The sequence below is a fragment of the Callithrix jacchus genome, chromosome 20 (assembly GCF_049354715.1).
Source record: "Callithrix jacchus isolate 240 chromosome 20, calJac240_pri, whole genome shotgun sequence".
Taxonomy (NCBI): Eukaryota; Metazoa; Chordata; class Mammalia; order Primates; family Cebidae; genus Callithrix; species Callithrix jacchus.
Window position 1 is genome coordinate 11819001 of NC_133521.1, and position 24726 is coordinate 11843726.

General features: G+C 40.0%; 1 protein-coding gene across 5 annotated transcripts in view; it reads left to right on the forward strand.

Moving 5' to 3' along the window:
- Positions 1–24726, forward strand: part of FTO (FTO alpha-ketoglutarate dependent dioxygenase) — a 431427-nt gene that overhangs the window by 192775 nt on the left and 213926 nt on the right. For all 5 annotated transcript variants that reach the window (XM_035282681.3, XM_035282682.3, XM_008985872.5 and 2 more), the window contains one exon: positions 6210–6329. In XM_035282681.3, coding sequence (XP_035138572.2) covers positions 6210–6329 — 120 coding nt within the window. The remainder of the gene's footprint in view (positions 1–6209; positions 6330–24726) is intronic.

Sequence of the window (24726 nt, forward strand, 5' to 3'; positions counted from 1 at the left end):
CTAATCTCAAAATTTAGTTATTTCCTTCTCAAAAACTCTCGCAATTTTCAGAGTCAGACTAGCAGAATGGGTGCTTTCTTTAACATGTCTATGTCCTCTCTTATTTCCCTATCCTTTTTCATCTTTTGTAACTGACTGTGATGTTCTGTTACCATCAATGGATGGGAGAAATCTGTAAACTCACACGTATATCTAACACAATATTATCATCTAAGTCTGTCTGCTTCAGGCTAGCTGTGGTGGCTCATGCCTGTAATCCCAGCACTTTGGGAGGCTGAGGAAGGTGGATCACTTGAGGTCAGGAGTTCGAGACCAGCCTGGCTAACATGGTGAAATGCTGTTTCTACTAAAAATACAAAAAATTAGCTGGGCATGGTGGTGGACACCCGTAATCCCAGCTACTTGGGAGGTGGAGGCAGGAAAATCCCTTGAACTCAGGAGGCGGAAGTTGCAGTGAGCTGGGATTATGCCATTGCACTCCATCCTGGGCAACAAGAATGAAACTCTATTTTAAAAAATAAAAAATTATCTGCTTTAGAAAGTGACTGGCTGCTTTTTACCTTGTGTGTCAGGGAGGTAGGGCAGAGATGTACTGTATTAGAAACCTTGGCCCCCCTGAGTTGAATAGAGAGTGTGATCTCGAATTTAAATAGTGTGTATGCCAGTCTTTACCATCCCACCAATCCTTGATTCTTCAAGGTCATCTCCTTCCTTTCACAATTAATTCCATATGTCAGGGAACATTGTCAGATACTCTTCTTTTGCCATACAAGTCGGCCTGGGATTCCGCAGTGCATGCCTGCTCTCTACTTTGTCCTGTTGTTAAATGGAAGCACACGTGTCCATAAAGTTTCTTGCTTGCTTTCCCCTTTCTGCAAGGCCATGTGTCTTTGCTGGACGAGTCACAGGATGAAGCCCTTGGTTTTACATACTGCAAGCTCTCAGTCTGTGTGAGTTTAGAAGTGGTTTGTTTTCCTTATCTAGGGTGGTTTCTAACTAAGGAGTTTGGGAAGTTTGGGCATATGTTTTGGAGTACCGTCTTGGAGATATTTTTTCCAAGTTAAGATGCTCAGGAAAGATTCTTGTTTAATTATAAGCAGAATCTTCTTCCATGTTATTAAATGGCCCACTTTTCTTTTTAAAGATAGTAAAATGTGGAAATCTGCCTCTTAGTAAATTTCCCACATGTGTGGGAAGAATGGAATGTTTCATAGTATTGTTTGGCTCTCGTTTTCTTCTGATTAGACCTGTGGCTTCCTTATAACTACTGCGAAAGGGTCTTCATAGGCTATCTCTTTGTAGATAGAGCCTTACCATGTCTCCCTGGTCTAATTTCTTTCTCAGTGAAATAACTTACTTCTGTTATTACAGTGAGACACTAATCCCAAGGGACGTGTTCACACATCTCATGAGGGAACTAACTGCCTGGCTGACTTGGGACCATATCAAGAGCCTAAACAAACTTGGCAGAAGAAAAGTAGGTGACGTTTGCTGACCCATAGGAATGATGGGGATGATTTACAACTATACGATGATAAAGTGACTCAGAAATATTCTTTTGAAATCTTACTAGCTTTGCTCTCCCAACGCCTGAGTGCCCAATGACTGAAGTCCAGACATGTGGGTTGATTCTATTTCTTTCTCCTCTTCTAGACTTATTTCCATTAAGTACATGTTCAAAAACAGGGAGTTAGGTTTGTAAATATCATGAACACTTTGAGAGAACCCTGAGAGCTCCTACTGGTTGTCTCCCTGCTGTTGATGTCTTCAGGGATGTGCCACCCGTGGAATGTTCCTTGGCCCCAAGTGAGCATTTGCCCTCCTGATGGCTTGCTTCTTATTTCTGCTCTGTTAGCTATGAGCCTCCTTTGAGAGGCTACGACTCTGGAGAAGGGAGGAAGACCCAACTTCTATCATCAGTCAGTCAATATGGTTAGTCGTTGATGTTTGTTTGTTTGTTTTTGAGACAGTGTCTCTCTCCGTCACTCAGGCTGGAATGCAGTGGAGTGATCTTGGCTAACTGCAAACTCTGCCTCCCGAGTTCAAGCAGTTCTCCTGCCTCAGCCTCCCGAGTAGCTCGGACTACAGGCAGATGCCACCCCGCCTAGCTAATTTTTTGTATTTTAATAGAGACGGAGTTTCACCGTGTTTCCCAGGCTGGTCGTGAACTCCTGAGCTCAGGCAGTCTGCCTGCCTCAGCCTCCCAAAGTCCTGGGATTACAGGCATGAGCCACTGCACCTAGCCGCTTGTGTGGTTTTTTAGCCCCAAAGTAATTAGGACTCACTGTACTTTGGGTCCTGACCCTTTGCTTTTTATTCACTGTCCATGCTGTAGCTTTCTTTTCTAATTTCCAGAGTTTAAGGAGAAAATTTATTTTTTAACTCAAACTCCGAATCAAGCAGGTGGAAATATTTTTTTTTGCCTCCTTAATTAATTTTAAGGAGCAAGTCAGCTACTTCTCTTGGCAGTGGGGGAACTGGTAAAGGTGGCATTTGATTAAAATCCTGTAGCAGTTTTTACCCACAGCATTGAAATGAAAAAGTCAGGTCAAGGAGTTGAATAGAAGGCATGCCAGTGGATTTGATGTTCACAGACATTATGTCTCATGGGCAGTACTTCAACTCATGAGTAAAATTCTGTTAGGAGAAGGTCCTCAGTGTTGGTCACTTCTGACTGGCATTAGTGGAAGGGGTGGGCATGTATTGACAAGGACATTAATACTTTTCCTGGTCAGAAATTTGTAAGATTGTGCGATGCTTGAGGACAGGAAGTCCAAGGCCTTGTGGTCTTGTTAGTATGCATTCTCGACACCTAGCAAGTGCCTCACATATAGTAGCAGGAATTATTTCTGTCTTACAGATGACATAGCTGTTCTGTAGTGGTACCCACTTTTGAACTGACTCCAGAGCCCATATTCGTATTGTCTTTGGTCTCACTCTGTTGCCCAGACTGGAGTGCAGCAGTGTGATCATGGCTCACTGTAGCCTCAGCCTCCTGGGCTCAAGCGATCCTCCTGCCTCAGCCATTTAAGTAGCTAGGAGCACAGGCGTCTGCCACCACAACCATCTAACTTTGTTTATTTTTTGATTTTGCAGAGATGAGGTCTCACTGTTTTGTCCAGGCTAGTTTCAAACTCCTGGGCTCAAGTGATCCTCCTGCCATGGCCTCTCAAAGTGCTGGGATTACAGGTCAGAGCCCATATTTATTTTTTATTTTTTGAGATGGAGTTTCGCTTTTGTTGCTCAGGTTGGAGTGTAATGGTGTGATCTTGGCTTACCACAGCCTCCACCTCCCAAATTCAAGTGATTCTCCTCCCTTAGCCTCCCGAGTAGCTGGGTTTACAGGCATATATCACCACACCCAGCTAATGTTTTGTATTTTTAGTAGAGTCGGGGTTTCTTCATGTTGGTTAGGCTGATCTAGAACTCCCTACCTCAGGTGATCCGCCTGCCTCGGCCTCCAAAAGTGTTGTGATAACAGGCGTGAGCCACCGCACCTGGCCCAGAGCCCTTATTTTTAACCATGATGCTATCTTCCCCAAAAGACAATTCGGCATCCAAGGGAAGATGAAGGCATTATTTATTAAAATAGCCAGGCTGTCTCCTTGCTCCTTGTGCAATAGCAGATCCCCTAGATATGGCCTTCTCCTTGCTTCCAAGTTTTAATTTGCTGAAATCCAGTTTCTAGTGTACCCTGATAGATTGGATGAACTGGTTACATATGATAATCTATTTCCAGAGTCACCATGGTTGCCAAGCCTTCTCCATTCTGTCCTCTTCAATGGGCATAACCAGTCCAAAGACTGGAAAATCTTTTAAAACCTTTTCAACTCTTTCTAACAGAGGGCTTGATGTTTTGCTAACAGTCTCTTCCCATAGTGTGAACAAATTTTATGTGAAATCCATCAAAAAGAACTCATTTTTTTCTTGAGGTAAGTATGTTGTGAAACCTGTACCTTCACGGACATTGAACCACACTTGTATTTATTCTTTCAAAGTACTCAAGGTTACGCCTGTTAACCACTGTCTTTTCACACTACAGATAAGTTTTAGCAACTGTTGTTTTAATCTTGCCTACATTCCTTTTGTTTTGTTTTGTTTAAAGAGCTTTAACTGAAATCAGTTCTACAGAGCAAACAAACATTTAGTTAATGTAAACGAAAAGCTTTTCATGTGACAGTATTCTTAGGTTACTCATGTGAGCCATTTTCACCATTGTTAAATCTTCACGAGTTGCTTTTGTTTGCCTCATGAAAGTTCAATGTAGATAAACACACAAAAAGATGCTTTGTGGTAACAGGTGAAGATTATAATAGCTCCATGTCTGTATATGGAACATGATCACCTTAGCAAAGCCAGACAACCCAGCATGAAGCTGTGGGGGCTCCACATTTCTTTAGCGGGCAGTGGTGAAAAGATTATTTAAGATCAGTAGCATTGTACCTTGATTTTTCAAGTTGGTGAATGATAGAAGACTTAGAAAATGGATAGAAGACAATTTTTAAAATATTTCCATAGCTTAACTCAGCCTCTCATCTAAATATGTTGGGATTATTTTTGTTGCAAGGGGCAAAAGATTTAACCTGAACCGGCTTAAGGGAAAACAGCTTCAGGAATAGTTTGATCAAGGGGCAGTTGATATCATCAGAATCTCGTTTTTATCTTTTCATCTTGCAGCTACCCCCTACTGTGTTCTTCCCGTTAGCTGGCAAAATGTCTGCAGAGTCTTTTTCCTGTAGTTTCTGGTAGTCTTGAGACTTATTCTGATTGGACATATTCCTGTTCCTCTCAATCCTAGTTCTGTGACTAGAGAAATCTAGTTGGCTGATTGGCCTAGACCTGGGTTGCATATTCCACCCCCAGCACTGAAGCTGGAGCTCTCCTCAGACCACATGGGCTGTTTGGGGAAGGGATGGGTGGGATTTGGTTAGAACAGGAGGACTGCCAAGATGGTAAACAATTGAAGTTTACCATAGTAGATTCATCGGAAGCAAAGTCAGTTACTTGAGTATTTCTGATCTGAAAATCTGAAAGTTGAGATGCTCCAATATTTAAAGCTTTTGAGCACAAATATGATGCTCAAAGGAGCATTTCAGATTTTGGATTTGAAATGCTTGACCAGTAAGTATAATAGCACAAACATTCCAAACTCAGAAATACTTTTGGTCTCAAGCATTTCAGATAAGGGGTACTCAACTTGTACTCACATTTTTGCTACTCTTTTTTTTAACCTATTGACACCTTCCCTGAGTTGAAAAATGACAATTTGAATGGCTTTGTAGGTTTATGTATGCCTCTGTAATTAGTTTTACATATATGGATTAAGATTATTACCTCCTGGCCCATAGGTAAGCTTTTTTAATTTATCATAATTTAAGAAACTTATAATTGATATTTCCTAACATGTATCTGTGTTTTATTTTTAATACCAGCCTAAAGACATTTAATAAAAACATATTCTGTACATGTCATTCCTGTCATATTCCTGCTTTATAATTAGGATCTCGGGGTCCAAAGTGGCTCCCGCCGGAGGTCATGGCGCTCGCGAAGGGGAGGTCATCAGTTCAAGGCTAACCTGAGCAACCTCATATAATTAGGATCTCAGTATTTGTTCTTGATTGACTTATAGTTTCCTCACATCTGACTAATAAATATGATTGAAAATCCCTCTCTGGCCAGAGAATTTCAGCATTTAAATTGTTTTATTTTATTTTTGTTGACACAGAGACTCTTGCTCTGTTGCCCAGGCTGGAGTGTGGTGCACAATTCTAGTTCACTGCAGCCTCAAACCTAAGCTCAAGGAATCCTCTTGCCTCAGCTTCCCAAGCAGCCAGGATGACCAGCACACACCACTGTGCCTGGCCAGTTTAATTTTTTTGTGGAGATGGTATCTTGCAGTGTTGCCCAGGCTGGGCTCAAACTTCTGGCCTCAAGCGATTCTCACGCCTCAGCCTCCCAAAGTATAGGGATTATAGGCATGAACCAACATATCTGGCCAGACCTCAGTTTTAGGACTACTCTTTTCTTAACTTTGCAGAAATGCTCTGGAGATGCCAAGTTATGCTGGGAACTGGTTAGGCTGATTTTTTCTCACGTTTCTCATCCTATGGCCATCAAGTTACCAGAGGAGAATTGAGAGACAAAGTCATCGTCCTTGCTTGTCTATCACAAGGGGATTAAAGCCACCATCTTCTCTTTATGGTCCACAGGTTGAGTTTGAGTGGCTGAGACAGTTTTGGTTTCAAGGCAATCGGTACAAAAAGTGCACTGATTGGTGGTGTCAACCCATGGCTCAACTGGAAGAACTGTGGAAGAAGATGGAGGGTGTGGTGAGTACATGAGACCTGGCACCGTGTTTTGGTGTTTTGTGGGCTGCTGTGTTATACAGATCCCCCACTGCCTCATTTGCATAGGCAAATGTAGATTTAATTACTCCAAATTATCAAGTTACATTCCTGGTAAGATGTTGGGTATAGCCAGGATTTTGTCAGTACAACCTCAGTTTAGTTCAATAAGCATTTATTGAATATTTTCAACTTCATGCAAGATGTGCTGGACATACACTAGGAAGTGGTGACGAGAGGGTAACAATTCAACAATAATTTTTAACATTCATTTACATTTTTCTATGCATCAGGTGCAACTCTGGTTTCCCAGTATTAACTTTAAAAATTTTTACAGCAATGCTAAGAGGTACAGAAACTTTTCCAGACCTTAGTTTACGGATGTGAAAACTGAGAGGCAGGGAAATGAAGGACCTCCCCCAGCGTCACTGAGTCACTGGCAAAGCAAGGTGGAAACCTAGGCAGGCTGGCTCCTAGCATATGCTCTCCACCACTGTGAGCCGACATTTGAATAAGGAGAGGGGCACCAATATCACCAGATATGACATTAGCTGAAGTGAAATCCAGTAATAGTTAAAAGAAAATCATTGTTCAGAGGTAGAAGTATTACATTCAGACCACTTGAGCTGGCTAGGATGGTGGTGAAATGGCAGATGTGGCTTTTGGGGCCCTTGGATGGTGAGGAGTATGATGGGATGGGGCATCTGGGGAAGAACATTAGACTCCAGGAACTGTGAAAACAAGACCAGAAGTGAGGAAATAAGATGTGACCAGAGCATCGAGTACGGACAGTGTGGGAGGAAATGGAGCCGGAAGGCAGGTTGAAGCCACGCGGAGGTCTTGCATTAAGTCTTAATTTAAATAATAATAACAATAGCAAACACTTACATAATACTTACCAAGTACCAGACATTTTTCTAAGTGTTTTCTATATAACTTCTTTAACTTTTATGACAACCCCATAACATAGGTGTAACGTGTTCCCCGTTTTTCTGATGAGGAAACCAGAACACAAAGGCCTTATGTAACTTACTCTAGGTCACTCAGCTAATAGGTGAGGGAGCTGGGATTTGAACTCTAGAAGCCTGCCTCTGGGATCCTTGCCCTTCGCCACCTCACTGTTCGGCCTCCAAACAGCTGGATTTGGAATGTAGTAGAAAAGTGGAAAAAGCCTGCTAAACTCTGGAGATAGTACCACTGCACAGAATTTGAAATGCTGGAAACAGTGAACTAATCTGCAAAAATGGAGAGCTATTGCTAATCCCTATTTTATTTTTTTAAAGCCACTTTATTGGGGTATGATTACCCTACAAAAAGCTGTACGTATTTAATGTGTACAACCTGAGTTTAGAGTTACATGTACATTCATGAAACCATCACAGCAATCTGTGCCATAAACCTATCGATCACCTTCAAAAGTTTTCTTCTCTCTTATTTATTATAATTATTATTGTGATAAGAACGTGTACCGTAGGGTCTATCCTAATTCCTACTTTATAATAGTGAAAATGTTAAGTCACAACTCTGAAGGGCCCGGTTTAAAAGTCTGGATCAAAATCCCAAAGTCCTTGCCTTCCAGACATCTCAAATCTTTAAGTCCTACCTTTTCATGGGTATATGTCTGGGGAAGGAATGTTATAATCCTTTTAATGTATTAATAGTATCACAAAAATTGATTTCTCCAAAGACCTGAATCGATGCAAAACTGAGCATTATAAAACCGAGTTGGAGTTAATGAAAAGTCTGTGCCTAAATCTGCTTAGTTCTGTTGCTAAACTAAGCCTGTTACGAGTACTCTCCACTTTTATGGGCTGCTTATATAAAGGCAGCTTCCGTTTCCGGGAAACATTTTCCCCCCTACTGTGTAATTCTGATTTTGTCCATTCACATATGAGTTAGAACCTCTTAACCTGATGAACCTTGGCTCTAAGACATCAGATTGACTTTGAAGTTGTCATTTGACAGCTCTGTGAATTTGAGTTGAAGAGCAAATAAGAAAGGAACTCTTATTGATTTTGTTTTTAAAAAACTACATTTTAAAAACTCATTTTGTTCAAGAGCTTTTTTTTTTATTTTGTAAAAAAAATGGCTGGTGGGTCATGCCTGTCTTCTCAGCACTTTGGGAGGCTGAGCTGGGAGGATTGCTTGAGCCCAGGAGTTTGAGCCTAGCTTGGGCAACATAGTGAGACCTTGTCTCTACGAAATTAAAAAAAATTATTCAGGTGTGGTAGTGCATGCCTGTGGTCTGTCTGAGCTACTTAGGAGGCTGAGGTGGGAGGATCATTGGAGCTCAGGAGGTCGAGGCAATAGTGAGCGGTGATTTCATCACTGCACTCCAGCCTGGGTGACAGAGTGAGACCTTGTCTCACACACACATGCACAAAAATAAAAAATAAAGTAAAATAGTTGGTATTGTGAGCTTACCAGTGATAGTCATTATGAATTCATTTAAATAATTTAGTTATATCTGTGTAAATTTGTGTATAAATAATTTGGGGATGGTGTCACATTTGTTAAGAGGGAATCTCTTTTATTTGTTTTGTCACTCTCCCATAAAAAATACCAAAAGGAAAAGCAATTCTGCGAACTCTCTGGCATTAGTTTCTCTGCAGTTGGTGTGGCATTCCTAAGTGTTCTGAGGGAGATCAGTGGCTTCAGTGTTTCTCCTCAGCATACCTTGGGATGATCTTTATCAGCAGAGTGAAGATTTAGGCCCACATAAAAGGGACCGTTCTTCCAAATTATATGTAAGTAAGCATTGCTTCAAGCCTTATACAATGACGTTTTACAAATTCATAGTAATTTCACTTTTCTTTTGCAAAAGACAGAACAGAATAATTGTTGGACGGATCTACAGTTCTGTGGCTCTGTTTGTGCAGTGCCATCTGATATTTCTATACTCGGGTGGAATTGGCAGTGACTGGTTAGATTTCCACTTGGTATCAGCCCACCTCATATTTTCTCACTTGCAAGCAGTAGGGGGCAATGTTGAGCTACCAGATTGAGGCCCAAAGATGCTAGCCTTTCAGGAAAATGCATACAAAGTACCATTAACTGTCAAGAATTATCCCTGTTGCTTCAAGTTAGCTGTAATCTCCGGGATTCCATAACACAGGATATCAGTTGTGGGTTAACAAATTCAACAGCAATTTAACATAAAATGTACAGTGTTTGGCGCACATTTGGATTCTATAGAGTTAGACTAATCCAGATGGAAATTCTGAGTGTCCCCACGTTGCTTCCAGGGACTGTCCTACTCAAAATTATTATCATTTTAGACAAATGATTCTTTTTTATTTTTATGCTTTTTGTTTTGAATTGTAAAATCCTGTGTGTTGTGGAAGGATTTCTTTAATCAATGCATTTTGTCTGTTCTGCAACATAACATCGATCTCTTTTGCTGAGAAAATAAAATAAAAAAACCTCAGGCAATATGTGCATTTCTTTTCCCCTTTTGCTTATGAGTAAAGCAACCTTTGACGGCCCTTGTACCGGGGAAGAGACTTGCGCTGTGATTTCTGTCTTTGTGTTCCTTTTGCACTTTGTGGTTGGAAGGTGTAGTCTCAGGAAGGATACAGAAGAATGGAAAATGAGCTTTGGAATAGCTTTTCTTCCACTAATGGTAATTGCTTCACATGTCATAACCAGTCACATATTTCAAAAAGTTTAGTCAGCTGTCTCGAAAACTCCCCCATCCTCTGCTTCCCATTTCCTGTCCCAGCAAGCACCATTTTTATCACACTGTTTATTCTTGCCATTTTTCTCCCGGCAGATAGTTTTACGCCGTGCATGCTCTTGTGATGTAAATGTTAAACCTTATATTTGAATGACATTCTGATAAAATATCACATTTTCCCTGAATATTACCTCATGAATTTATGAGCCATTAAGCCCAAAGCAACAAAACCCTTTCTTATAACCCAGGAATTTAGTCTGCCCTTTCCCCTCCTCTTTGCTCCCTATTGAGGATGGCATTATAACACTGTCATACTATTCAAATATTTGTTTTTTATATTTACTTTTTAAAACCGATGCACTACCTACCCCCTGCCACCCCTGCCATCCAAGATGATTGTATTATGAGAAGACTCTTCAGGATAAGAGAGAGTTACCATTTGAAAGAAACTGTACAACTGCTTTGCTTTCTGGGTAAAGAGAAATATGAAAAGCTGAAGTCTCCTGTGAGGTGAGGAAGTCCTGCCATAGCCGGAGATTCAACGGATAGGCCATGCGTCTCTCAGGGTCTGGTATCGCTCTTTGCAAAACTGACATTTATTTTACCTATAAAAATGTTTTAACACTATCAAATTCACAATGATACAGAAAAGAATGCTAGGTGTGAAATCCTCTAAATTGATGACATTTATTCATTTTCTATTGACCTTAAAAAAAACAAAAGGTCAATTTCATATAATCCAATGGAAATATTTGAGAATCGTTTCCAGAGTAAACATTTTCTCAAGTATTGATGATTTCTATACCTGAGAGAAATTCTTCATGCTTTTTTCCTTGGTTTTTTCTTTTAGAAGAAAAGGTAGATCCTGATGGTTTTGAATGTTTTGAATTGCATTTCCTGTTCTGACAATTCCTTCTGCTGTTACAGTAATGCATTTATATGGCAGTTGGCCTTAATAACCTTTATTGACTTTAGTGGGTAGGAGCCAAGACTGGATTATTTTAATGTATCCGTTTTGAAACACTGTAAAACACAACATATAATTATGTTAGGTAAGCTATAGGCTACATTTAATTCTATTCATTTATGTTAAAATTTGGCACAGGAGAGCAGGGAGATGTGGAAAATGAGTAGGTGTTTTATTTAATAATGTAACCAGTTTCTTGTTGTTAAAGTTTAAAGAGAGAAATGTACTTAAGAAGGTAAAGGTTGTCCCTGACAAGTTAGTAATAATAGTTTAATTTCAAGATGCGTCATGCCTTTTACCCTGCTTTTTTGGCCTGTGTAAATCATCTGGGAAGGCCCTTGCCAGGAGCCTGTCCGTGGCTGTGTGGATGAGTCTTCCTTAGCGTAGGTTACACTTCGTGTGGGTTACACAGTCATAGGGAATGATTGAGCCGAGGAGTAGTTTGTTTATTTTTGGAGAGATTAATGAAGCTTTCATCACAGTGCTTTAGATTAAATTCTTTAAAACCGAATACAGGAACAAGACTGCTTTTTCATTTACTGAAATATTTACTGAGTATACTGGTATTTGCTATTGTATTATAGTTCAATTAGCTAAGTTTATTTTAAACTTCCTTCTAGGATTAAAGATTTTTGGGGATGTGCAGAAGAAAGTGATGTAAAGATAAATATTGATTTTTTTGTTTGCATTAATGGGAAAGTCATCAGTGATTTTTTTGTGTGTATGTGTGTGTGTATAATTTTTTTCTCCCTTCTTTTCAGTGTTAACGTACACACTGTTACATCAGCAAACATAATCCGGTCTCCCATTTTTCAGGGTTAGTATTTCTGATTTAGGAGCAGAGAATATTATAGTAATTTAGGATCTGATGTGAGATGTCTAGTGGTTTTAAATTAAAATGTAAATGCTGTCTTTTTTTGACTGAGACAGTGCTGAGTGACTCAAGATAAGTACAGATTAGAGGCAAGTAAAGGGTCGTAAACATCCAAAAATTCTGTTTCTGAAACCGATATGCAGACACTGAGTTTTGACACCTTTACGTTTAGCTTTGAAAATTTGGAAAAAAAGAAAAACTGACTTGCAGCTGGAGCAGCTTAAAATGTTCAGTTTAAATCTTTGGTTTTCGGTTATCTTAAAAGTATTCAGGGAGCTCAGTTCTTTCCATTCTCCTTCCTCCCCACCCACTCTAGTTCCCCACAGCTATATTGTTCTATTACATATAAAATACCTGGGGAGAAATTTTACATGTAATTTAGCAATGAATTTCTTATAAGTTTTGATTCCTTTTTGATTATCTTAGGAATTTCAGAGTTTTCCATTTTTTTCCCCCGAGTTGCTGTACCGTTAGTAAGGAATTGTACAAAAAAGTGTTGTGTATCCTCTCTTTTTGGGAAAAAAGAATATACAATTCCAAGAGAATTCAGGCTTAAGCCTCAAAAACACAGTGTGCATCGAAAGCACAAAGGACTGTGTTTATGATTCTCTTTGAAGTGTTTTTGCAACTGGATAAGGAAAATTTTAGAAACCGTCTGATAGTGTTCAGGGTAAATACTTAAACCCCTTTAGAGAATTTCACACACAGATACTGTGCAGCAGAAAAAAGGGATACTTATGTTTCTTAAAGCTGCTACAGCCTACAGCTTTGTACTTAAAGACAGAGGTGTTGAATAGAATTCTACTGAGGATACATCCAGTGACAATATCTCCAGGAACATCAGAGCAAACCAGTGGGTAGGACTTTCTGTTTTTAACCCTTACATGAGCTGTGTGAGAGTTGAGCTTTATTGGTACCAAGTCCTAGGATGTGCCTCGCACATCTCAGGAATGTTAAGAGGATCGTTCCCAGTGCCTCTGCTCTGCACACAATAGGAACAAGACTAAAAATGCTGAAGATGCTGAGACAAAGTGACAGGAGCTAGGAAATTCCAAGTGACAGCCTTGCCATCTCTCTTAACTCTTGTTAGTGTGTGGAGAGAAAAACTGGAGTAAACAGCCAAGGTTTCTGTTTTAACCATGGTTCCATAGGAGTTGGCTAAATTTTGCCAACCTTCATTAACTACACACACACACACACACACACACACACACACACACACACTTTTTAACACATTCTATAGGTAAAGAAAAAAGGTGACTTCTGCTGCTTTAAATAGTTTTAACCACCCTGAAATTCAAATTGATGTAAAGGTGTGAAGGTCCTACTATTTTCCCCGGGGTGCTATTTCAGCCTTGGCTGCTGGAATTCATTTTGGATTGCTTTGACTACGAGACCATCATGGCATTTCAGATATGAATTGAGAAATCCTGGTGCAAGATTGGAATGTTAGAAATTTCTATTTTTCCTGGAAAAGATATAACATAAATTATATACCTTATTTCATCTAGGTGTTTTTTGTTTTTTTTGTTTGTTTGTTATTTTTTGGTTGGGGGCATGGTAGAGGGATTAAATTCAGCTCTGGTCTGTTATTTACTTTATTATAATTACCTCTGAAATATCCTAGAAGAATCTCGGTCTAGAAGAATGAAGTAGTGTACAAAATAATAATAATAATAATCACCAGACCTACAGTTTTGAAAGGGAAGCAAGATTTCCAAAGGATGTTGTGCCATTTATTTTGAATATTATCAAGATGTTAGAATCTTTATTCTCCAAGTTAGTCAATAAATAATTGCTAAAGCTGTTACCTTTTGAAGAATATTGTTGTCATGATCCAATGAGAAAGTTTGTAAAATATAAAACACATATACATGCAAGGCATCACCAATATTGGTTTTAGAAGGAAACATGAACTGTGTTCAACTGAGGAATCCTTACTTCGAGGCCGTGTGACCGAGTCTTCCTTAGTGACAGCATTCCTTTCCTTTCCGCATTTTCCTTCCTCTGGAGCTGTGGTTCAGTCTAGGAGCTAAAGGGACTCACAACAATTTGGAACTCAGTGCTCCTCTTGTAATGCGTCTACCCTCTGTGGGTTAAATACTCTGGGAGGCTGGGCTGGGAGTCTCTCCATATTGTACAAAAATGTCTCTATGGAGAAATGTGCTCCCAGTGCCAAAAAATGACTTACCAGAGAGCCCCAGGAGCACATTAAGTTGGCCCTTCCAAGCCTTATGGGTAGCATAACCACCAGCCTTCTCTCTCCTCATTGACATCTGTAAAATAATGACCCATTTTAATCAAAGGAAACATGATCTATTTTTTATCTCTGTGATTATTTGTAGATATTTTTAATACCATCTTTTCCCTCACAAGTTAAATGTGATTGACTTTTTTTTTTTTTTTTGCATTTTCTTTGCATGATCTCAGTCCATCTGGAACCACCTGTGACAGTCTCAGTTGTAAATTTTTTCTCAATACATATAAAAATCTCAGGCAGATCATCTCCTACTTGTTTTTATTTTTTAACACCCCTCAGTGAATCTTCTACTTGTTTTTGATTGACAAATTTAGCTTTCAGCTGAACATCTGGAGTCTTAGGATAATATTCATAATTAAATTTTAATATTTTAGATGTGTCTGCATAGCTATATCTGCATTGGTTATAAAGACTTAGCTTTATAAGTCTGGTGGTAGCTTGATTATATGTAGCCTTATTAAATATTATTAATTGAAACGAGAGATAACAAAATATCCAGAATTAGGCATCAGATGTTCTTTAACAGATGTTGAGGGATTAAGAGGTTTCATATTTTACTTAATGACATAAACTTTTCATGCAGTTAGCAGTGACTTTTTTTAAAGGATGGGAGTGGCGGCATATACCAATGCCTTTAATAAATCAGTATGTTCCTGATGCTGAAGTCTCATGTCCTGGGCACCTGGACATTGTTTGGAAAGGGTGACAGTGCTCAGCCATCTAGTAATAAATAGCTCAAAGGTAACATATCCAAAACCCAACTTTTGATTTCTATAATCCCTAGTGTTTCACAGTTCAGTAATTTGAACCATGCAGTTGCCCAGACTAAAACCTTGAAGTCTTCTTGATGTATCTCTTGATTTATCAGCAAATCCAGTTAGCTCTACTTTCAAAATATACTCATGATCTGACTACCCTTCACTACTTCCTGTGCTACCACCTTGGTGAAAATTACTATTGTTTATGAAATAGCCTCTCAACCAGCTTTCCTGCTTCTACTGCCCTGTGTCCCTCCCAGTTAGAATGTTCCTTTGATACAAGTCAGGTTATCATTTTACTTTCCTGGTTCAAACCTACTATCATGTTTAGAAATCCGCCTTCTTTGCAGTGGCCTTAGGCCCTGCAGGGTCTGTTCATTTCCCTGACGCCCATCAGTGCTTCCCCTCTTTCCCTCCCCTAACATCTGCCTTACTGTGTCTAGAACATGCCCAGCACACTCTTGCCCAGGATTTTTGCATGTGCTGCTGCCTCTGTCTGGAATGTCCATAGTTTACATGACTCTCACTGTCATTTCATTCAGGTCTCTGCTCATGTCACTTTCTTGGAGAGAGTTGCTCTGACCAAGCACTCCCTCATTGTAGCAGGGCCTTAGTCTGTTCTACTGTACTCTTAACACTTTCCACCAACTGCAATTATATATCCATTTGTTATCTGCCTCTGTCTGAAATAATCTCCACGAGAGCAGCAGGGACTTGGTCTGTTTTAGTCACTCTTATTTCCCCAGCCTCTAACACACCATCTATTGCATAGGAGGTACTTGACATATTTATTAAAGGAAATAGTTCATGTGAGGTCTGTGTTCTAGTTCTGCCTTTTCTTTCCACCCATGTTGATGAACGTGGCCTTGAATATTTTTTTTTTTTTTGAGGCGATCTCACTCTGTCACCTAGGCTAGAGTACAGTGGTGCAATCATGCTCACTGCAGCCTCAAACTCCTGGGCTCAAGTGATTCTCTCGCCTCAGCCTCCTGAGTAACTGGGACTACACGCCAACATGCCTGACTAATTTATTTTTATTTTTGCAGAGACAGATTCTTGCTGTGTTAACTAGGCTGGTCTTGAACTCCGGGCCTCAGGTGATTCTTTCTCCTTGGCCTCCTCAAGTGCTGGGATAATAGGCATGAGTCATGGCACCTGGCCAATAATTTTTTTTTAATTCTATATATTTTCTTAAAATATTACCTCTTATGACGTGCTTCACAGGAATATTTTTTGGTTAGTTTTATACCCCAAAACATCTTTAACTTCTTTTTAAAAGCAAAATAATTATTGAAGGCACAGAGGAAAGTCTTGTTTTATGCCCCTGGCATTTATAGCTGAGAAGATTGAGCAATCACAGGCAAACAACTTATGCAAATATGGAATTTTTTTTTAAATGAGAGGATTAAGTAGGTTGTTAGTTTCTCAGAATACCAGTGTTACTAAAAGTAAGAATTATAGTGTTTTGTCTTATTTGTTATCATCCTTCATATTTTAGATTTCCCTCTTCTGGAAAAACTTAGTAAATTGTCACAAAATTAAATGACTTCTCCAACAAAGCTTGGACTTTGTTGTTACAAATTTTCAAAATTATATAGAGAAAGCAGCATAGGCTGGACAGGTTTTAGGCACAGAACTAGGGAAGTCCCTGAGGAGTAAACTGACTTCCGCTAGACAAGCTGAAAACTGATTAAAATATTTATCATCCTTTGGGTATGCAATAGCTTTTGATGATGGAAGGCATATTAATATTCATCTTTGCTGCTTGTCTACACTTCAGACAGATCCCAGGAAAGGATGTTCAAATGACCAGTTTTCTTTCCTCACCAGGAGTCCTTGAGAAACCAGTACAGCTTGGAACCAAGAAATGCCTTGTGATGTGGATTGAGCTTTTCCTCTGGGGGATGGGAATGAGGGAATACAAACCAGGGAAGACCTTTGGACTGGAAAGCTTTAAAGGATGACTGCTTTCTCACAGGAAGTCTTTTGCTAGAACAAAGGAAAAAGTTCGGTCGTAATTCTATAAGCAGCAGAACTATTATTGCTATCTGAGTACATAAAGCAGACTTCATTCCTTAGGTAAAGTCGAGGATCGAGGCCTTATAAAAGATTTGGATGCAAATGTCCCTGAAGGCTGGAGATTTTTCTTCCTCCCCACCACTTTGCTGCAGAAGGAGAGAAATCAGTTGTGTTTGTAGCTGATGCTCGGGTCTTCTGACGGGTTGTTCTAGAGTGCCCCATCTCCCTTTTGTCCTGAGACAGAATTTGAATGCATATGGCATCCACATAGCCCGGCATAAGTAGCACAAGGTGGCCTGCTGGGATTCTCAGGATCTGTTTTTTAATTTTTTTTTTCGTTAATGTGAGAAAGAGTCTGGCTTTATTAGTTGAGTTAATTAAGCAGTGTTGTTTTTTGTCTAGATTGAAATAGCCTTGATTACATTTTTGGATGCAAATAAGATCTCTGAAAGAACTCAATCTTAAATGACCAGTCTGAAAAACCTGAGAGTTAAATAGAATATTCTCATAAAAAGGGCAATGTGTTAAGATTCTTGGTTTCTGTCTTTTAAATCTGAAAATTCAGAATCCTCTTCTCTTGCATTTCAGTTTTTATTATTTCACACTGCTGAGATACTTTGGTGAAAGGTAACCTTAAAAATTGGACAATAATTATATTTGAAATCTGTTTTAATATAGTGACATCAGAAGTGCCCGTTCTTCATCCCAGCCATTTAATCGTTCATCTGCTCCATTTTTTATTTTGTGCAGATAAGTGTGAAGTTATACAAAGAGCTAGGACTTATGTCTCCCAGGTTGATAAGGCACAAGGCAGTAAGTAATTCAGAGGAAGAAAAAGGAGAAGAGCAGATTCTGACAGAGGCCTTTGGGAATACGAAGGATTTTGATAGATGGAGATGGGTGGAGAATATTCAAAGATGGCAGAAGCAGGACCATCGTAGTGGGAAAACACAGACCTGTTCGCAAACTTGATTAGAGTGGATGGAGTTTGGTCTGTGCGAGTCCAGCAGCGAGAGATAAGATTAGGAAGATTAGCAAGGACCTTTTTTCCTCTAATGCATTTCTCTGCAAGGTACTGCACTTTCACCCCTTAATGACTGCTTTCCTATCAAAGTCGTAGAAAGCAAAGTGCTAAACATGTGCAACTAAAAATAAAATGAAAACCGTTTGATTATCTTGCACTTGCAAAGGGTTTACTTTGAAAGCAAGTCAAATTCAGTTATTTGCCCTACTTGCAAGACCTGTCTGCATTGTGGATACTGCAAACAAGCAACACCGTACCTTTTTAGAATGAGAATTGCAAATGAAATTAGGTAATTTTCTACCAAGATTCTTTGTTTTTCTCTCCTAAATGGAATACCAGCTTCATGATTTTGGTCTGTGGTCAGAAGCAGGTCTTCCCATGCGTAACTTAGGATTCTCTTCCTTGTAAGCAACCCTATGTGTATTTCATTTGAACTTTTGCTCTTAGCATTGTGGTTTGGAGGAAATGATATCTCCACTGCCTCTTGTCCAGGTGACAGTCTTGTGAACTCAAATACTTGCATAATAATTATTTTGAGGGCCGGGCGTGGTGGCTCACACCTATAATCCCAGCACTTTGGGAGGCCGAGGCAGGTGGATCATGAGGTCAAGAGATCGAGACCATCCTGGTCAACATGGTGAAACCCGTCTCTACTAAAAATACAAAAATTAGCTGGGCATGGTGGCGCGCACCTGTAGTCCCAGCTACTCGGGAGGCTGAGGCAGGAGAATTGCTTGAACCCAGGAGGTGGAGGTTGCGGTGAGCCGAGATCACGCCATTGCACTCCAGCCTGGGTAACAAGAGCGAAACTCCGTCTAAGAAAAAAAAAATTATTTTGAAATACAGCCAAAGTGTCATTCGTGAGCTATTTGATTTGGTTCAAGACAGTGGGTGTGGTTATCTGTCACTTCCACTGCTGAAACAGAGTGGTTTCTTTCCCACACATTCTCCCCACTACTTGGCTGACAGTCCCACATCAGTGATTGTGCACTCTCTGCTGTCTCTATTTGCCGTTGCACTTCAGCTTGTCAGTCACACCAATTGAAAGACTGAGTAAATGTTTGGAACATAAATGGCTGTTGTTCACTCTGGTCTTTCCCACCTTTGCACGTGAATTTCTGCTAGACTCTCACGTTTTCCCTCTCTATGTGATGCTCTTATTTTCCAGTGACTGGTTTTATTGCTTCTAAGGCACAAGATGTTAATTGTCGAGTGATTCATAACTGTCAGTTTGTTCTTCAAACGTGGGCTTCTGAAAGATTGCCTTTACTTTGATTCTGCTTAGGAATCTAAGGTATTGGGGTAAATTTAGAGGCCATCATCCTCCTTATATGATAGTGACATAGAGAAATGATATTATGGGGCTACTGTTTCATTTGACCAAAGAACCGCATGAAAGTCACAGCAGAGGGTCATTGCTTCCCTAGAGAACAAATGGGCTTCAGCATTTTTAGAATGCCTTCTTCTTTGATATCTCATGATTGCTCATAATGCCAGAGAAACAGAGAAAGGTAACTTTGGCCTAATGATACTGGGGATTGCTTAATTTCTTTCACAGCCTGGAGCATTCATTCTCTGTTCTTTCAATATTTGGTATTCACCCTAATGGTACTCAAACTGCTAGGCTCTGACAGGCTGAGGTCCGAGTGCTATGGCATCCAGGAGTGTCAATGTTGTAAGGGACCTGAGACATGATTGTCTTCTCTTCCATTTTGGAAGGACTCAGAAGGATATAGGCTTTTCTTGGGGTGGGGGAGCGGGTGCATAGACCCAGATAATAAACCCCAGATTTCCCAGTTGCCAGTTCAGTGCTTTTAACCACTCCCTAAATACCCCATGGCTGTGCTTGGGATATTTCTCTGATGCATTCACCAACCTTCAACTGTATGCCAGTAGCAAAATAAGATAAACAGAGTGTTTTTCTGGAGCTTTTTCTCTACCCTGTGTTTGGACCTGGCGTATCAAAATTAGGCTATTTGGTGTTGAGATGGACATTATTTTTGCTCACCCAGCATCTGTTCCTCCTTCTCTGGCAGCATCCTCATGTTGCCCTATGGAGCCACTTTTTTCATTGGCTAGAGGGCAAGATGAGCTGTCTTATTCTGGCTACTCCATGAACATATGACCTGAGCCAGATCTTTCATATGAGCCTTCTCAGAGCTGTTTGCTTATAAATATGGATACGTATATCACAGATACAGGATGCAGAATTCAAAAGTTATCAACATGACCGGGCATGATGGCTCATTCCTGTAATTCTAGCTCTTAGAGAGACTGAGGGGCAAGGATCACTTGAGGCTAAGAGTTCAGGACCAGCAACATAGCAAGACCCTGCCTTAAAAAAATGCAAAAAACTTAGCCAGGTGTAGTGGCGCATGCCTGTAGTTCCAGCTACTTGGGAGCCTGGGGCAGGAGGATCACTTGAGCCCAGGAGTTGGAGGTTACAGTGAGCTGTGGTGGCACCACTGTGCTCTAGACTGAGTGACAGAGTGAGACCCTGTCTCTTAAAAAATAAAAATAAAAACAAAGTTGCAAAAGCCTCTGCTGTGAAAAGTATGTTTCTCCTCCTCATCCTCCAGCCACTCATTTCCTTCCCGAGAGGCTAGCACTATTCCCAGTTCTTTCCATACCTTTCTAGGAATATTCTATTGATTTTTCCTTGAGACAGAGTCTTACTTCTGTTGCCCAGGCTGGAGTGCAATGGCACAATCTAGGCTCACTGCAACCTCCACCTCAGCTTCCTTAGTAGCTGGGATTACAGGTACCCTCTACCAAACCCAGCTAATTTTTGTATTTTTGGTAGAGATGGGGTTTTGCCACATTGGCCAGACTAGTCTCAAACTCCTGACCTCAAATGATCTGCTTGCCTCAACCCGCAAAAAGTGCTGGAATTACAGGCATGAGCCACCACACCCAGCTGAGATACTCTGTATAGTTAAAAACATTGAAGTATTTTTTTTCCATCCAGATAACCCTGTGTCTTCGAGATCTTTCCATATTTGTACAATATTTTAAATCACTGTGTAGCTTTTTATTGTATGTTTTCATAACTTAGGTAACCAGACTGCTACTGTCTTTAGACTTCTGCTTTTACAAATAATGTTGTAGTGAATATCCTTATACATAACATTTTTCACAAGTGAGATCTATGGTAATTAATACCTAGGAGTAGAATTGTTGTATCAAAAGATATGTGTATTTTTAATTTTAAGAGAGATGGTCAAATGCCTTCCATAGAGTTTGTAGCAGAGTTTATGTGTGTGTGTGTGTGTGTGTGTGTAATGTGTGTATTTATAGATATATATACTATCTATATGTATATATGTAGTTTATGTACATATATTTATATATAGATTAGTTTATGTGCATATATAAATATAGATAATATACACATATGTTTATCAGTATACATATATATCTACATTTACATATGTACCTGTGTACATATGTGTCCATATAATGCCAGTTTCCCACCATCCTCACCAGTGCAGTATATCATCAGACTTTTTGACATTTTTGCAAGTATGATTGATGAAAAACGGTGCCTCATTTCCATTTGCATTTCTCTCATTCCTATTTTACAGAGAAATAAGCTAAGGCTTAGATGTATGAAAAGATTTGCCAGGTCAGGAGTAGTGAGCAACAGAGGTGGGGTTTGCAGTGAGGCAGGAGCAACTGTTCTCCGAATCGCTATAATAATCTTTACCCAGGCTCAATTCTGTCATTGAAACTGAAGAATTCCAATACACATGGCAGTTCCTGCAAGGAACACATCTATCCTTGACTGGTAAATGTGGGAAGGTTGTTCTCTTTCACCATGGACTTGTGCGTCAAATCAACTGATCAGACTGGGTGATGAGTGTGGTTAGCGTGACATGTAATGATATTATTACATTCTGGAATTGAGTTCCACACTGGGTGTAGGTGGTCCTTTATTTACCCTGCTGAGTTCTAGGGCTTTGTGCTGTAACTATTTTTGACAATGGAAGGTGAAGGGAGAGCTCCCTATCCCTGGAAACATGGCACTTTGCCTGATTTTCTGTTTAAAGTTGTGTTCCTTTTGGAATCTATTCAGGTCTGAGTTTCAGTTGTTACTTTCTGATACGATGATGATGAGCTTCCTTGGCCTCTCCTGCTCACCTCATTCTCCCTCCTTCCGTCAGTCTTCATTAGGATAATTTAAATACTGACTCATTTTCTGTTCTGGGCCTTTTCTTGCTTGGCTATGGAACTGCAGGTTGAAGCCCTACCCTGCACACACAGTTTGTTAGGTAAGAGTTTATTTCAAGAAGACTTTGGGGGAAACCGAGATGATTGGGGAGTGTTTAGAACAATATTTTCTTGTAAAGGCAAGGATGAAAAGAGATCTCAGAGGCGTGGAGAGCTTTCTTTGACCCCTCACTCTATTTGAGTGGGTAGACACTAATTCTCAGGAGCTGGGGGCCTTGCTAGACCACATCTCTTTCAGTGTTACCTTATGCTATGTTGTGAAGTGAGCATCTATTGCTGGCTATATAACCCATGTGATCAGCCACTAAGTCATTTCAGTTGGAAGCTCCATTACCTTTGAAGTGGTCAGGCTTAGATACTCTTGGGTTAAGAGCTTTAGCTTTCAAGTTAATCAAACTGGAGTTTGGGCCCTGACTTTGTCATTTTGTTGTGTATGATATGGGCAGTCATATGGAGAGTCTTAAGTTTCTTCATTTTTAAAATGGGGATAATAATAGTACCTCCCTTTGGAGTTGTTGTGAGATTTCCCTGAGATAATACGTGTATTTTGAGGATTGCCTGGCATCTATTGCATTATTGCTTTGAATCTGCCCTTTTCGTTCCTCCTGCCGTCCTGCTAATTCGGTGACCCCTTACCTTTGAGCTGAGTTCCTGTTGCTCCCTTAGACTCTCATCTTATGGTTGTGCATATGTACCATCCTTGCTTTCCATTCGGGTCTCTGTTCAAAAGCGAGTGGCCCTTTCTCTTTTTACCATGTTTTATTTTTTCCTGAGAGTATTTGTCACTGTCTGGAATTACGTTTTATGTGTTCACCTATTAACTCTGCTATTCTGTAAGCACCTGGAGAGCAGGGACTCTGTCTCCTATACTGCTGTATTCTTGGTGCCCAAAACAAAGTCAGAACCCAGCACATACTGGTTGAACAAGTGAAGAAGCAAATGCTTTATGGGTGTACGCTTTCTAGTAGTGCATCCTTTGATGTTAGTGGTGCTTTGTTGGTGATATTTGTTGAATGCCTTGCTGTTCCTTCTTTACAGTGTAATCCATTTTCAAGACTCCCTTATTTTAAAAGATTCAATAATTATCCATTACTAACTGCAGAAACACCATCTTTTTCACTTTCTCTAGAATCTAATTTCTCTGCATTAGACTGTTTCAACATTAGTATGTATATCAAAGACACTTCATGCAACTTTTTAAAGACATAAGCACCAGCTCCAGGCATTCGGGTTCAGTAGCCATAGCTCTTGATCTTGGCTGCATATTTGAAACATCTAGGACAATTTTTTAAGAATTTCGTCAGTTAGGCCCCACCTCCAGAGATATACATTTAACTGGTCTACGCTGTGGGTCCCATTTGATTCTAATGTTTCACCAAGTTGCAGTATGGTTCAAAACCTCCTAGGTGATTCTGACATGTGTTCAGGGTTGAGAATTACTGTTCAACAGGTACCTGACCTCTCACCAAGTTAGATTGGATTGAACAGATGAAAACGTGAACAGATTAGCAAATGAGCAGGAAGGCTCTCTCACTTTAAACCAACAGAGATGTACTGAGTGCCTGCTGTGTTTCCTTCATTCTGTGAGTGACTCAGGAGGGAAACAGCTATGTTTATGATTCTTATGTAAGGTGGAAGATGATGTTGATAACGATAGTAGAAACAGAGTATGAAAGCTTGGAAGACAGTGGGATACATTTACGTGGATAGGATTTCAAAATGCTCCACAATGAAATCCTATCCATCTAAATGTATCCCACTGTCTTCCAAGCATGTCTTCCATGCTTCACAGCAAAGCATTTTGAGTTGATTCTCATAGAATGGAGAGAATTTTAACGTGGGGGATGGACATGGGAAAAGAGTGACTATTTTTTATGGAGGGAATAGAAGTAGGAAGATGCAGGTTATATGAGGCTTCTAAAGTGGCCCAGTGGCTGGCAGTCCCCCCAAACTAGTCCCCTTGTAGAGTTCCCTAACTCAAGAAACAGCACCACTCCACATCCAGATCTTCATGTCAGAAGGATAGAAATCCTTGTCGAAACTTCTCTCTCCATCCCAGGTACCCAGTGGGATAACTGTTATCTTTGAAATACTTCTCAAAGCTGTCCACTTTTCACCTCTCCTGCTACCAGCCTTCCTCTGGGCTATTGCAGTAGCTTACTCTATGGTTTTTCTGTATTCTTCACACAGTAGCTAGGGTAATGTTTTCAAATGTAAATGTAATCATACCCCTCTCTATGTAAACTCATTAATGGGTTCCACTTGCTCTTAGGATAAAGACTAAAATATAAATGCTCCTCAACTTATGATGGATCTGTGTCCCGATACACCAATTGAAAGTTGAAAGTATTGTTAAGTTGAAATTGCATTCAATACACCTAACCTACCCGACATCATAGATTAGCCTAGAGTAACTTAAACATGCTCAGAACAGATTAGCCTACCCTTGGCAAGATCATCTAAGACAGAGCCTATTTTCTAATAAAGTGTTGAATATCTCATGTAGTTTATTGAATACAGTACATTGTAGAGTACGGTGTTGGTGGTTTACCCTCATGGTAGCTTGACTGACAG